We start from the raw sequence: 12,254 nt of genomic DNA, 5'->3' as shown, positions 1-12,254 counted from the left end.
TCCCCGATTTAGGATGGAGATGTTTCAGATGACCCCATTATAGCTTGAAAACAAGTCGAGACATGGTCTAGCCTACCCAGGAGTCTTAAACAATGGTGATCAGTATGGTGTAGTGGACTAATTTGTAAATTATCTAATACATACTTTAACAAAAACAGAGCAATTTACAATACCATAAATGATAAACTATACAGTATATATGTATGTGGCAGCAGGTACGTGGATGAGCTCCGATTTGCGAGTGAAGGCCGGAGCATACGCTACTACATTTGCCTGCCACGTAAAATTTTAAACATATTTACAATTTTGTCGTATCGTCCTATCGTCATCGTAAGATCAAAGGTCGAATCTTCGTAACTGCGAATGGACACACTCTATTAAGCAGAAACATGCATTTTTTTGGAAAGTCTTTATTGTATAATAGTAATGCAGTTAGTATCAAGTTGGGGAAATTATTAAACATTTCTATGAATCATATGATTGCTGTGAACAAACTTTCCGCTGTGCTGAGAACAGAACAGAACAGAAAGTCATTTTCTGTAAACTAACTTGAAATGAAAGTATGAGTAGAAAAAAACGTTCTACAGCATTAAATGAGCTTCATATTAAATCAGTCTTATGTTGTAAAAATTGTTCAGATTTTTTTTCACTCAGCAATGAGTGTCCTTTTAAACTAGGCCATTTAAAAACGAAACAATTGAATGAAATAGTCAAAAGGAATGTTCATCTACATCTAGTCTATAAAAAACATTTGCTTTTAGACATTTAAAATATTTATTTAGCAATTTTTGTGTGTGTGTTTTAAACAAAGCCAAGTTTCACACTGAAAATAGGTTCCTTCCACAATCATTTAAAATCGATTCTGGTGAATGATTTAAAAGATAATGAGCATCAATCCAAATGATTTAGAAATGTGATGTTTCCTGCAGGTTCATCAGTTGGGTTGTGAGGTGGTGGTTCTCCTGCTGGAGCTGAACCCGGATCAGGTCAATCTGTTCAACTGGGCCATGGATCGCTGCTACACCAGCTCGTACCAACTCGCCTCGGGCTGCTTCAAAGCCATCGCCACTGTCTGTGGAAGCAGGTGAGAATATTTATTTGGTAAATACAGTGCATGTATTTATAGTATGATAAAATAGATTTGCAGCTTATGAGTTGTATGTAGTATACAGTATGGTAACATTCTGAATGCATTATACACACTTGACAGGCATATTTTGTGTTTTTATGGTTACAATTTTCTCATCAAGCCATGTGCTCAGGATGTTTTTAAGAGGCATTCATGTGCCTGAATTGAAAGCACTTTGAAGTATAACAGTGGCATTTAACACCTTCAGCTCTTTAATGGAAACCAGGTCTAATGTGTTTGTTATGCAAAACTAAATTTTGCATGGTGTAGCAGCATTCAAAGCATGATCGTGATAATGACGGTGCGCCATGCGCTTTGGGAAATCAACAGAGTTATTGTTTTAAAAGTGTTTACACAAGATATGTTAATCCAGTTAGATTGGAAAACATCTCTATGTCCTACAGCAGAATCCTACAGTATAAGAGCTCCATGTTTGTGTAAATGTTTTAGTACAACTCAAAAACGTGATAACGTAAAAAAACCACAGTTTTATAGACAGATTTTCCAGACATTGTAAACAGGACAATTAAGCAATCTATTTTGTAATAAGTAATCATGAGACTTTGAAGGGAATTGTGACTTGTTTAGAATCATGTGACTTTTTTTAGACACAACATTTTTGAGATTTAGCATTTGTGGTTGCTTTGCTGGGCTGTGGCTCACTAAGGATTCTGGAATTTCAATGTAGACATGATATCTAGAAGTTATGAAATGTTCTTTGTCTTCTAATTCAACTTATGATGGAAATCAGAAATGAAAAGTTATACAACTTTCCATTATTAACTTTGTTCGCATATATTTAAATGATTTATAAAAGACAAATGGGTAATTTTACCTCTATATTTTTTGTACATACAGCTTGAAAGGGCTATGCAAGACAGGGCTTCGCAAGAATTCTTCCATTATTAAGGAACATCTTTCTTCACAGCTTGCCTAAACCATGTATTTCTGGTTGTTGTGGCATTTTGCATACTTTCACATAAAGGACGTGCATTTAGTCACTGTGTGTACCCTTGGCATCAATAGGGGGTGTGTCTGTAATTAAAATGCTTTGGGCGGAGACCTTTGCTGAGTTACAATTGTCATTTTTATTAAAGAAGTTTAAAATTTGTGATCATCAACATTGAAACATTTTTTTAAACAATTTGAAATAAAATGCCTGCTTTATAATATTTAAAAAAATTGAATAGAATAAATCAAATGAATGCAATCAATGAATCAATTGGGTAATCAATGAAATCAGCACAAATTGAATTGATGAAACAAAACTGTATGAATAAAAATATTAAATTAAATAGTTTACATTTGTTACACAGTTGTTATGTGTATATAAGTGTGTGGGTTTTACTTTTAAATAGAATTTTCTAAAGATATGATCTACTGAACTGTTCTACTTATTTCAGTATACTTTAACAAATGACTTATTTGTTTCCATCCTTTATTCATTCACTACTTCGACATGTGTACCGAACCCGAAAGCCCTGTATGGGAAATTTTGGAAACGAATACATGTACCGTTACTGTTACATCCCATATATATATAAGTGTGTGTGTGTGTGTGTGTGTGTGTGTGTGTGTGTGTGTGTGTGTGTGTGTGTGTGTGTGTGTGTGTATTTATCTCTTTATTATGGCACCTGTTAGTGGGTGGGAAATATTAGCCAGCAAGTGAACATTTTGCCCTCAAATTTGACGTGTTAGAAGCTGGAAAAATAGGCAAGTGTAAAGATTTGAGTGAGTTTGACAAGGGCCCAATTGTGATGTCTAGACGACTGGGTCCGAGCATCTCCAAAACTGCAGCTCTTGTGGGATGTTCCCGGTCTGCAGTGCTCAGTATCTATCAAAAGTGGTCTAAGGGAAAAACAGTGGTAAGCCGGTGACAGGGTCATGGGCGACCGAGGCTCATTGAAGTATGTTAGGAGCGAAGGCTGGGCCATGTGGTCCGATCCAACAGACGAGCTCCTGTAGCACAAACTGCTGAAGAAGTGAATGCTATTAATGCATGACGGGTTAGAACGTTTTTAGCATGATATTAGGCATATATTTATGCTTTGTCACGGATATACATGCATACAAGTGCTGGATCATTAAATACATTGTGTAATGTTGATTAAATACATTGTGTAATGTTGCCTAGTTATGCACATTGTCATTGTAAACAAGCACACCCATTGTTACACCCATACACCAAGATTGCATGTTGAACCCTGTAAAGCAAACTCCTCCTCTCGTTTGAGAAAAAATTGTGGGCAATATTAGCTAAAAAAAATTGCTCACAAGGCCACACGTCAAAATTCTCACAAAAATAGTAGATTATCCAAGTACCCTTTTGGAAGCACTTTTCATTATACTGTAATCCGGAACCCACTAATTCTAACCTTAGGGATCTAATTAGGATGGCTAGATAGGTGAAATGGAATGCACCCTATGACACTTCTTTTTCTAATGTGTATCATGTTGTCCACATGCATAGAATTGTTGGTCTCATTTTAACGCATTCTTTTGGGGGGTTTTCGGTGCAGAAATTACCCATGTGACATCGTAACCTTGCTGAACCTAATCCTCTTCAAAGCATCAAACAACAGCAGAGAGATCTATGAGATTTCGATGCAGTTAATGCAGGTGATTATGAATGCAAAATGTTTATCAACCTAAAACTATTTTTTTTTAACTGTCTTGAAATAATATATTGTGTATTTGTGCATGTTTCTGTATTGTGTTGCATCAGCAGATTTTGGAGTCTAAGCTGTGTGTTTACTCCAAGAGGATAGTGGATGAAAGGAGTAGCGGGATTCTGTATGGAACGCACAGACCCCTTCCCCCACTCTACAGCCTCTCTGTAGGCCAGCTTTCTGCCCAGCTTGCCAGGATGTACCCGGAACTCACCCTGCCCCTGTTTTCAGGTGAGTGATTACTGTGGTGTTAATAAACAAGATGCAAATATCACATGCAAACTTCCCTTTTTTTTGTCTTGATCTGTCATCAGAGGTCAGCCAAAGGTTTCCCTCTACGCATGCCAACGGGAGGCAGGTGATGTTGACCTACTTGCTGCCATGGCTCAGAAATATTGAGCTAGTGGATGGTGGTGTACTGCCAATTACCTCCAGCCCTGCCCACCCAATAGAGGAGAAGAGAAGGCGGGGTCTCTGTGTAGCCCCACCTTCATCACACCTCCATGGTACCGGTTGGGGCTCGGCACAAGCAACTTCACTCGTCCTCAACAACCTTATGTTCATGACCGCCAAGGTAATCCATGGCATTGTTTTATAATTTTACAGGAGTAACCATCAATAGACCAATCTTTCCAAGCAAAATTGTCTGCAAGCAATAAAGGCAATAATAATAATAATAAGTGGCTGCTTGGTGTTGTTGAAATCTGAACCCCCAACCTTACATTCCTAATATTCCTTCAGTTTTAACCATAGAACCAAACTGCTTACTAATGTGACTAATCTGTAATGATACAAAGGACCCCTTGAAGACCCTGTTTCTAAAATTGAATGGTGAATAAAAGACAAATTTAGACACAGCATATTTAAAAAAACATAACATTTCCGGTTCAACGCTCTTAAAACTCATCTGAATGTATCTTAACTGAATCTTAAAGGTTTTTTTTTTTATGTAAAACCCAATAATTTGTATTTGTTCCAAACTACATTAACAACTGTACAATTATGTACAATACAACTGAAACGACATTAAAGCCACATGACTTGAACCAGAGCCTCTTTAGGAGGCTTATATAATAATTATATGAAGAACTCCTTAAAGAAACATTAGTTTTTAATCAAGTTTTAGTAAATAAGGTCAAATCTGAAGGCGAAGATTGCGTTTAAATCGTGCCTTCGTCTAAAAAATGTATATCTACTTTATATTTAAGTTATTGATCGTTATCTTAGAATTGTATCCTTCTCTTCATATCTATTTTAGATAGAAGTCTTTATTTTACAATGCTTTATTTCCTTTTTGTTGGTATTGGATTTAAATAACCACGGTCGCATCAGTTATGTCAATTATGTAAAAAAAAAAAAAAAATGTAAAAAACAGTGCATTAATTTCATCCTGATGTGTTTCAGTACGGCGATGATGTGCCAGGCCCGGAGATGGAGCAAGCTTGGAACGCCGTGGTCTCTAATGAGAAATGGAGCAGTAACCTCCGTACGACCTTGCAGTTCCTGATCAGCCTGTGTGGTGTCAGCAGTGATACCCTTCTCCTGCCACACGTGAGTCTTGTGGAACAACACCATCAGGAAATATCAGTCCTGCTTTAACTGCATGCATACTTTTACTTCTACCTACTGGAATCATGCATCGGTTTGTATTTGGACTTATGCAGTTTGTTAAGGAAGCTATTGTCACAGTTGAAGGGTGGAGGTGAGGATGATTGTCATTTGAAAATGATAAATAGGCTGTGAAAGCTCTTGTTCGACAACACCTGTTATTAGAACAGGCAGCCCTGAGGCGCTCGAGCGGCAAACGCAACAATCCGAAACATGTCAAGCAACAACATGGGTCTATTATCATTTGCTTTGTATAGCTGGTGGTTAAACCGAATTGTTTCCTGTTCTCACCAGTTGCTATTTTAATAAGCAGAAATTACAGCGCCTGATTTGATGATGTGAAATGGAGCACCATGCAGAGGCTGTAGTGGCATTCTGAAACCCATTCTGATCATTTTTCCCTTCTCATGTTTGAATTTTAATCAAGAGCCAATGCTAATGCTGTATTATATTGACTTTAAGCCTCGACTAAAAGCCTTGTCCTGTTTCTAACAAACCAGTTATTCCTAGTTCTAACATAATAAGGATACATCAGCACTTTTACTTCCCAACCTCTAGCGTTAATATTTTATTAAACAGCTAAAAGATTACATTTGCATCTAACACCAAAAACAACAATAACAATCTAGCAATACTAATTACTTAAGTAAAATTGTCATATTCTTCTAGAGCTGTTGCAAAAGTTTTGTGGATGGTCCTTTTATGGGTGTGATAATCGGATCCTCACAAACATTTAGCTATAGAGTGTAAATGCCACGTCCCTGGTGAAGCATTTAGTCTATTTTTGTCATTTGTACTCTGATTGGACAGTTATCTAGATCTCGTTTCTCCCAGGGCATTTTGGACAAGTTGGTAATTAGGCAGTAATCAGAGCACAGGAAAGGACAATGCAAGCAGGCTAGAAGAGACCAAATACCAAAGCAAGGAAGCAGACAAAGGTGCAAATGTGTACAGTTTGTGTTCTAGAGATATTGGGTTCTAGAGAACGTCTCAGATGGCTGTAGCATTACAATTTACCTTCACTGGAACGCAGAGGACCAATCATGTTCCCTTGAGCATGTCCATTAATCATCATCTGCTCAGATTAACAGACGAACTCCTGTAGCTCAAACTGCTGAAGAACTTAATGCTGTTAATGTTTGACAAGTCAGAACTGTTTTGGCAGCTTAAGGGGGACCAACAAAATATTAGGCAGGTGGTCATAATGTTATGCCTGATTGGTAAAGACCATATATTGTTCAAATCTTCATTGCCTACCAAACCTTGAATTTCACAAATCATCCTGATCATCACAATAAATAGGGCCATGCAGTGCATATCTCTTTTATTATTCTGTCCTTCCGTCTGTTTTCAGATTAAGAAAGTGGTTATCTATCTTTGTCGGAACAACACCACGCAGACAATGGAAGAGCTGCTGTTTGATCTCCAGCAGACAGACCCGGTCAATCCCATGGTTGTACACTGTGACAATCCCCCGTTCTATCGCTTCTCAGCCACCAGCAAAATATCCATTGCCACTTCTGGTAAAAACACACACCATGAATTGCTGCTGTCTTTAAATAAAAATGTCATACCCATTAAGATTGCTAGACACAACCATAAAATTCTTACTCCCAGATTCTTACAACGTCTGGACAGGTACGACATCCAGCAGCAATACGGTTATCGCCATCCAGGACAACATGTCTGACAGCGAAGACCCAAAAATGGCAAAAGAAAGTGAGGACAGGTACAGTAACAACGGCTACCTTATCACAAGCACGCACCTACACTTAAAATATCTCCCACTGCTACTGGAGTGGAAGAACTTGAGGACAATCCCACCCTCTAGAATTATTTCAGACATTTGAATTGCCGTAACGTGTGGCAAGTTCTTGACAGGCAGGTCTGTGTTTTGTGTGTATGTTGTGTGTTTTTTTTGTCATAGGCTGAAAAATATGATGAGGGCTCATATCCGTCTTGAGTCTCGATACAGCAACAGCTCCGGAGGCTCGTACGACGAGGAAAAGAGTGAGTGAACTTTAGTGAACCGTGCTGCTCTGTGCTATATCCTCAGGCTCGGAGAGTGGCTTCTAGTTTTGTGTTAATGCATATTTGCATTGTGAAGGATAGAGGGATTATGGACACAAGGAAGAGGATGATAAACACTCTGAAATGAGTCCAATAAACGTTCGCATGTAACTCTGGCACTACGCAACTTAATAATAACAAAATAAAAATCTGGTGTGATCATGTAACGTTATTTACAACCATGAAATTTAAACCATGAATTTACTTTCAACACCCCTTCATATGGACCACCTGGCAAATAAAGATGAGGTTGAAAATGATACCTCAAATACATTTCTGTTAGATATACAGTATATAGTAAAATAAAATGTTTCCTGAAATGTAGATGAGCCCCTCCCACCGTATGCTGGTTGGCTGATGAATGTCGTGGAAACCAATCAGCCGCTGCCTTTACCCATGCCGGCTAACGGAGGTTGCTGGGCCCCTCTGGTCGACTTCCTGCCTGAAACGGTGACCCTGCGCGGTCCGTTGCACAGGTCAGGTTAAACGTTTTCACGTGACGTAATCGTGAAATGTTTATTTACATTGTAATAAAATTTTAAGCAATAGCTGCTGCTGAGTCAAACTTGTTTACGACAGCGGATATATATTGTACGGAATGATGAGCAAACGTGTCAGATTTGGCATGTTGTATTAAGACGTCTCATATTACAAGTCTTGATGCACCTCATCAAACACTGACATGTAGAATGACTAAAACCATTATTTAAATTATCAAATCGAGACGATCGAGAAATCGATTGATGAATAAATAAACCATATTTTATCGAAGATTGTACATTTTACACACACAACATAGCGTATATTGTAGGTCAACTTAAAAAAATGTTTTTTGTTTGATTGTTTGGAAAAAATACACAAAAGGTGGAAAATTTGGTTAGTTTCATAAAAAAATACAGTTGTTTGCATGAGAGTTTATTGTTTTTATGCAATTTTAAAGTTGAATATTAATAAATACTCATGATCAGAATCAACACAAATGTGTGTACACAGATTTGTGTCGAATTTTTAAACCAGTTTCTGCATTGGTTCTTCAGGAGTAATATAGCCGTGATCTTCATGACGGAGCTGGTGGTGGATCACAGTGTGAAAGAGGACTGGAGTGTTCACCTGCCTCTGCTGTTGCATGCTCTGTTTCTGGGTAAGACATAATATCATGTCTGTTTTTTTCTTTTCTTCAAATTTTTATGTTTCTGGGAACAGAATTGATTTCATACTGGATGTTGTAAAAAATATGTATGTATTTTTTCAAACTGTTATCATTCATTGCAAACGTCATACTCATCAGATGGAGCTTTAAAATAGGTGAAAGTGTTCCTTTGTGCCTGATTTATTCTTGGTGATATATCTTTTGAGATTTATTCATAAAATGCTTGTATCTCTTTTTTTTTCATTCAGATACTGTTATGATTACCAAGCTAGTTTTTTCTCTGTCAGTATTTACCAAATGTCTTAATTTTAGACACTGAAGGCTCATTAAGTGTCTGCTCTCATATTTTAATGGAACTCTTAATGTACATAAAAGGCAAACCATTCAATTCCAAATTCCTAGAGATATACAGTAAGTTTACCCCTCCCATTTCAGCAACTCAAGAAACAATACTATAGAAATGAAACTTGGATATATTTTAGAGAAGTCAATGTGAAAAGATCGGTAACACCCTAAAACTGAGTTACAGTACAGTGGCCAGGGTCATACAGAGGTTTTTCAAGACTTGTTTCACTCAGAACAGCCCTCCAAAGGTCGATCAAAGAAGTTGAGTCCTTGTGCTGTGTGTCAGGTATAGAAGTTGCTTCAAAAAACACAAGCATGAGTGCTGCAGCATTCATTCTAAAGGAAGCCTCTTCTGAAGCTGGCTCACAGGAAATCCCACAAAAAGTTTGCTGAAAGCAACCTGTCCAAAAGCATGAATTACTGGAGCCATGTCCTGTGCTCTAATAAGCCTAAGATAAACTTGTTTGGCTCAGATGGTGTCCAGCATGTGTGATGAAGCGCTGGTGAGACGTACCAAGACAATCATTTCTTGCCTACAGTCAAGCATGGAAGTGCTGGATAACAATGGTGTTCATACAAAATATTGACAATTTTGACACAGCTCTGAAATGTATACTAATGGTGTACTCACTATTGTTGCCAGTTATTCAGACAATAATGGCACTATATTTTAGTTATTTATATGTATATATTTATTTATTTATATATTTTAGCTATGTTATCTTTAGAGGACAGTAAATCTGTACTGCTATACAAGCTGCACATTGATACTCTAAAATATATCCAAGTTTCATTTCTATAGTATTGAGTAGGAGGGATGTGTATATATATATATATATATATATATATATATATATATATATATATATATATATATATATATATATATATATATATATATATATATACATACACCACATCCATAAACCTCCTCCTTTGCCTTCCTCTTTTCCTCTTTCCTGGCGGCTCCATCCTCAGCATTCTCCTACTGTTATACCCCATGTCCCTCCTCTGCACATGTCCAAACCATCTTAATCTCCACTCCCTCACCCTGTCTCCAAAACATCCTACAAGCGCTGTCCCTCTAATAAACTTATTTCTAATCCTGTCCATCCTCGTCACTCCCAACAAAAACCTCAACATCTTCAGCTCTGCTCCTCCAGCTTCACCTCCACCTCCTGTCTTTTACTCAATGCCACTGTCTCTAAGTCATACAACATTGCAGGTCTCACCACAGTCCTATAAACTTTCACTCTTGCAGATACCTTTCTATCACAAATCACTCTTGTCACTCTTCTCTACCCACTCCACCCTGCCTGCACTCTTTTCTTCACTTCTCTTACACACTCTTCATTACTTTGCACTGTTGACCCCAGGTACCTGAACTCCTTCACCACCTATTTTCCCTGTTACCGCATCACTCCACTGCCCTCCTATTTTATTCACACACATGTACTCTGTCTTACTCCTACTGACTTTCATTCCCCTTCTCTCCAGCATGTAACTCCCCCTCTCCAGGCTCTTTTCAACCTGCTCCCTTCTCTCACTACATATAACTATATCATCCACAAACATTTAAGTCTGCGGAGACTTCTGTCTGACCTCGTCTGTCAACCTGTCCATCACCACTGCAAACAGGAAAGGGCTCAAAACCGCTCCTTGATGAAGTCCCACCTCCACCTTGAACCAGTCTGTCGTTCCTACTGCAAACATCACACTGTCCTCATACATGTCCTGCACCACCTGCACATACTTCTCTGACACACCTGACTTCCTCATACAATACCACAATTCCTCTCTTGGCACTCTGTCGTATGCTTTCTCTAAATCCCTGAACACACAATGCAACTTCTTCTGACCTTCTCTATACTTCTCCATCAACATATATATCAATATATATATATATATATATATATATATATATATATGAAACATACATTTGCATAAAGCACCCATATTTGTCAATGCCTATTTCAATTAAAGTATTAAAAAATTTGAAAAGTATTAATTTAGAACAAATAAAAATGTGCGATTAATCACGAGTTATCTCATGACAGTGATGACTTACGATAGATACTGACCCCTGCAGACCGGGAACACCCCACAAGAGCTGCAGTTTTGGAGATGCTCTGACCCAGTCGTCTAGACGTCACAATTTATCAAACTCACTTAAATCCTTACGATTGCGAATTTTTCAAGCTTCTAACACATCAAATTTAAGGACAAAATGTTTACTAGCTGTCTAATACTGTGTGTCCTATTGACTAACAGGTGCCATGATGAAGAGATAATCAGTTTTATTCACTTCACTGGTCTTAATGTAATAATGTCATGATATTATGCCTAGTTGCTGTGTATACTGTTAGTATTTTAAAAGGTATTTGGAGTAAATGCGAACATTGCCATTTGTACAAATATCCTGTATTTAAGAAACAAGTTGTTTTACGTCCTGTGAGCGCAATGACTTATGAGCGCATTCAACAAAAGTTCTAAAACTTTAATAAGGCATTATAGGCAGCTTTTTATTACAGGTTATGGTTTTCCATCACGTAGTTGTGTATGCTTTGCGATTTCTCACTGATTGTCTTGCAGATATTTTATTATGGTAAATGAGCCAATAATCTCAGTTGAAGATGAAGCCCAAAAGGGCTATTATTAAGTGTTTTGCCTCTTATTTTTATAATTCGGAAATAAGTATGTAAAAATTTTTTATATATATTAAACCCACTGCATATTTCAAAATATTAACTTATTGATGCTGGACTCAGGAATGGACCACTGTCGGCCCGAGGTGTTCGAGCACTGCAAGCATCTCCTCCTGCACTTGCTCTTCACGCTCTCCTGCAGCAGGAGTTTTTCTCTGGTCTCCTCCATGCTGATGCACAGCAAAAGTCTTGGCACCCGACCCAACTACCAAACTGAGTTCTTCTACACAGGTGTGTCAGTGTTACATACTAGATTGTGCCCTCCGGGTTATTTTCATTCATTAGTTTGACAGATCGGAAGGGTGGAAATGAAAGTTGAGACGTTCAGGCTTAGGATGTCCTTATTGCCTTTTGTTTAAGATATTCTTTTATTTATATTTATTCATTTCTTTTTCAAATGAGTGCTGTGTGTAAGATACAGTTATTTTTTTTAAGCTCTAAGATTATTTCAGGATTCTCAAAAACAAAATCATTGTAAATGTTGCCCCTATAATGGTTTGTAGGCTGACCGTTGATCTTCGGTTGATCTTCTAATAACAGCACCCTCGTACATTATTTTTAAAAGACAGCCTTTTTAC

At 37.7% G+C, this 12,254-nt stretch overlaps 2 protein-coding genes across 11 annotated transcripts in view; one reads left to right on the top strand and one right to left on the bottom strand.

The window, feature by feature from the left end:
- The window catches only part of LOC310729677 (uncharacterized protein), a 298,178-nt gene that overhangs the window by 182,294 nt on the left and 103,630 nt on the right, over positions 1-12,254 (bottom strand). The gene's annotated exons all lie outside the window — the stretch shown is intronic.
- frya (furry homolog a) overlaps positions 1-12,254 on the top strand; it is a 90,679-nt gene that overhangs the window by 50,424 nt on the left and 28,001 nt on the right. For 3 of the 9 annotated variants that reach the window (XR_014534579.1, XM_083547711.1, XM_083547712.1), the window contains exons 29-39: positions 930-1,084; positions 3,649-3,748; positions 3,855-4,029; positions 4,113-4,372; positions 5,203-5,349; positions 6,761-6,929; positions 7,024-7,135; positions 7,334-7,416; positions 7,802-7,952; positions 8,514-8,617; positions 11,740-11,907. Coding sequence is in view for 5 of the 9 variants with exons in the window: in XM_083547711.1 (XP_083403837.1) it covers positions 930-1,084; positions 3,649-3,748; positions 3,855-4,029; positions 4,113-4,372; positions 5,203-5,349; positions 6,761-6,929; positions 7,024-7,135; positions 7,334-7,416; positions 7,802-7,952; positions 8,514-8,617; positions 11,740-11,907 (1,624 nt within the window). In the remaining 4 variants the exon portion in view is untranslated. The remainder of the gene's footprint in view (positions 1-929; positions 1,085-3,648; positions 3,749-3,854; positions 4,030-4,112; positions 4,373-5,202; positions 5,350-6,760; positions 6,930-7,023; positions 7,136-7,333; positions 7,417-7,801; positions 7,953-8,513; positions 8,618-11,739; positions 11,908-12,254) is intronic. The other 6 variants (XR_014534578.1, XM_083547714.1, XR_014534580.1 and 3 more) reach the window with 3 other exon arrangements.

This window comes from Silurus aristotelis (genome assembly GCF_946808225.1).
Source record: "Silurus aristotelis genome assembly, chromosome: 8".
NCBI lineage: Eukaryota > Metazoa > Chordata > Actinopteri > Siluriformes > Siluridae > Silurus > Silurus aristotelis.
This window is presented reverse-complemented; position numbering and strand designations above follow the sequence as displayed.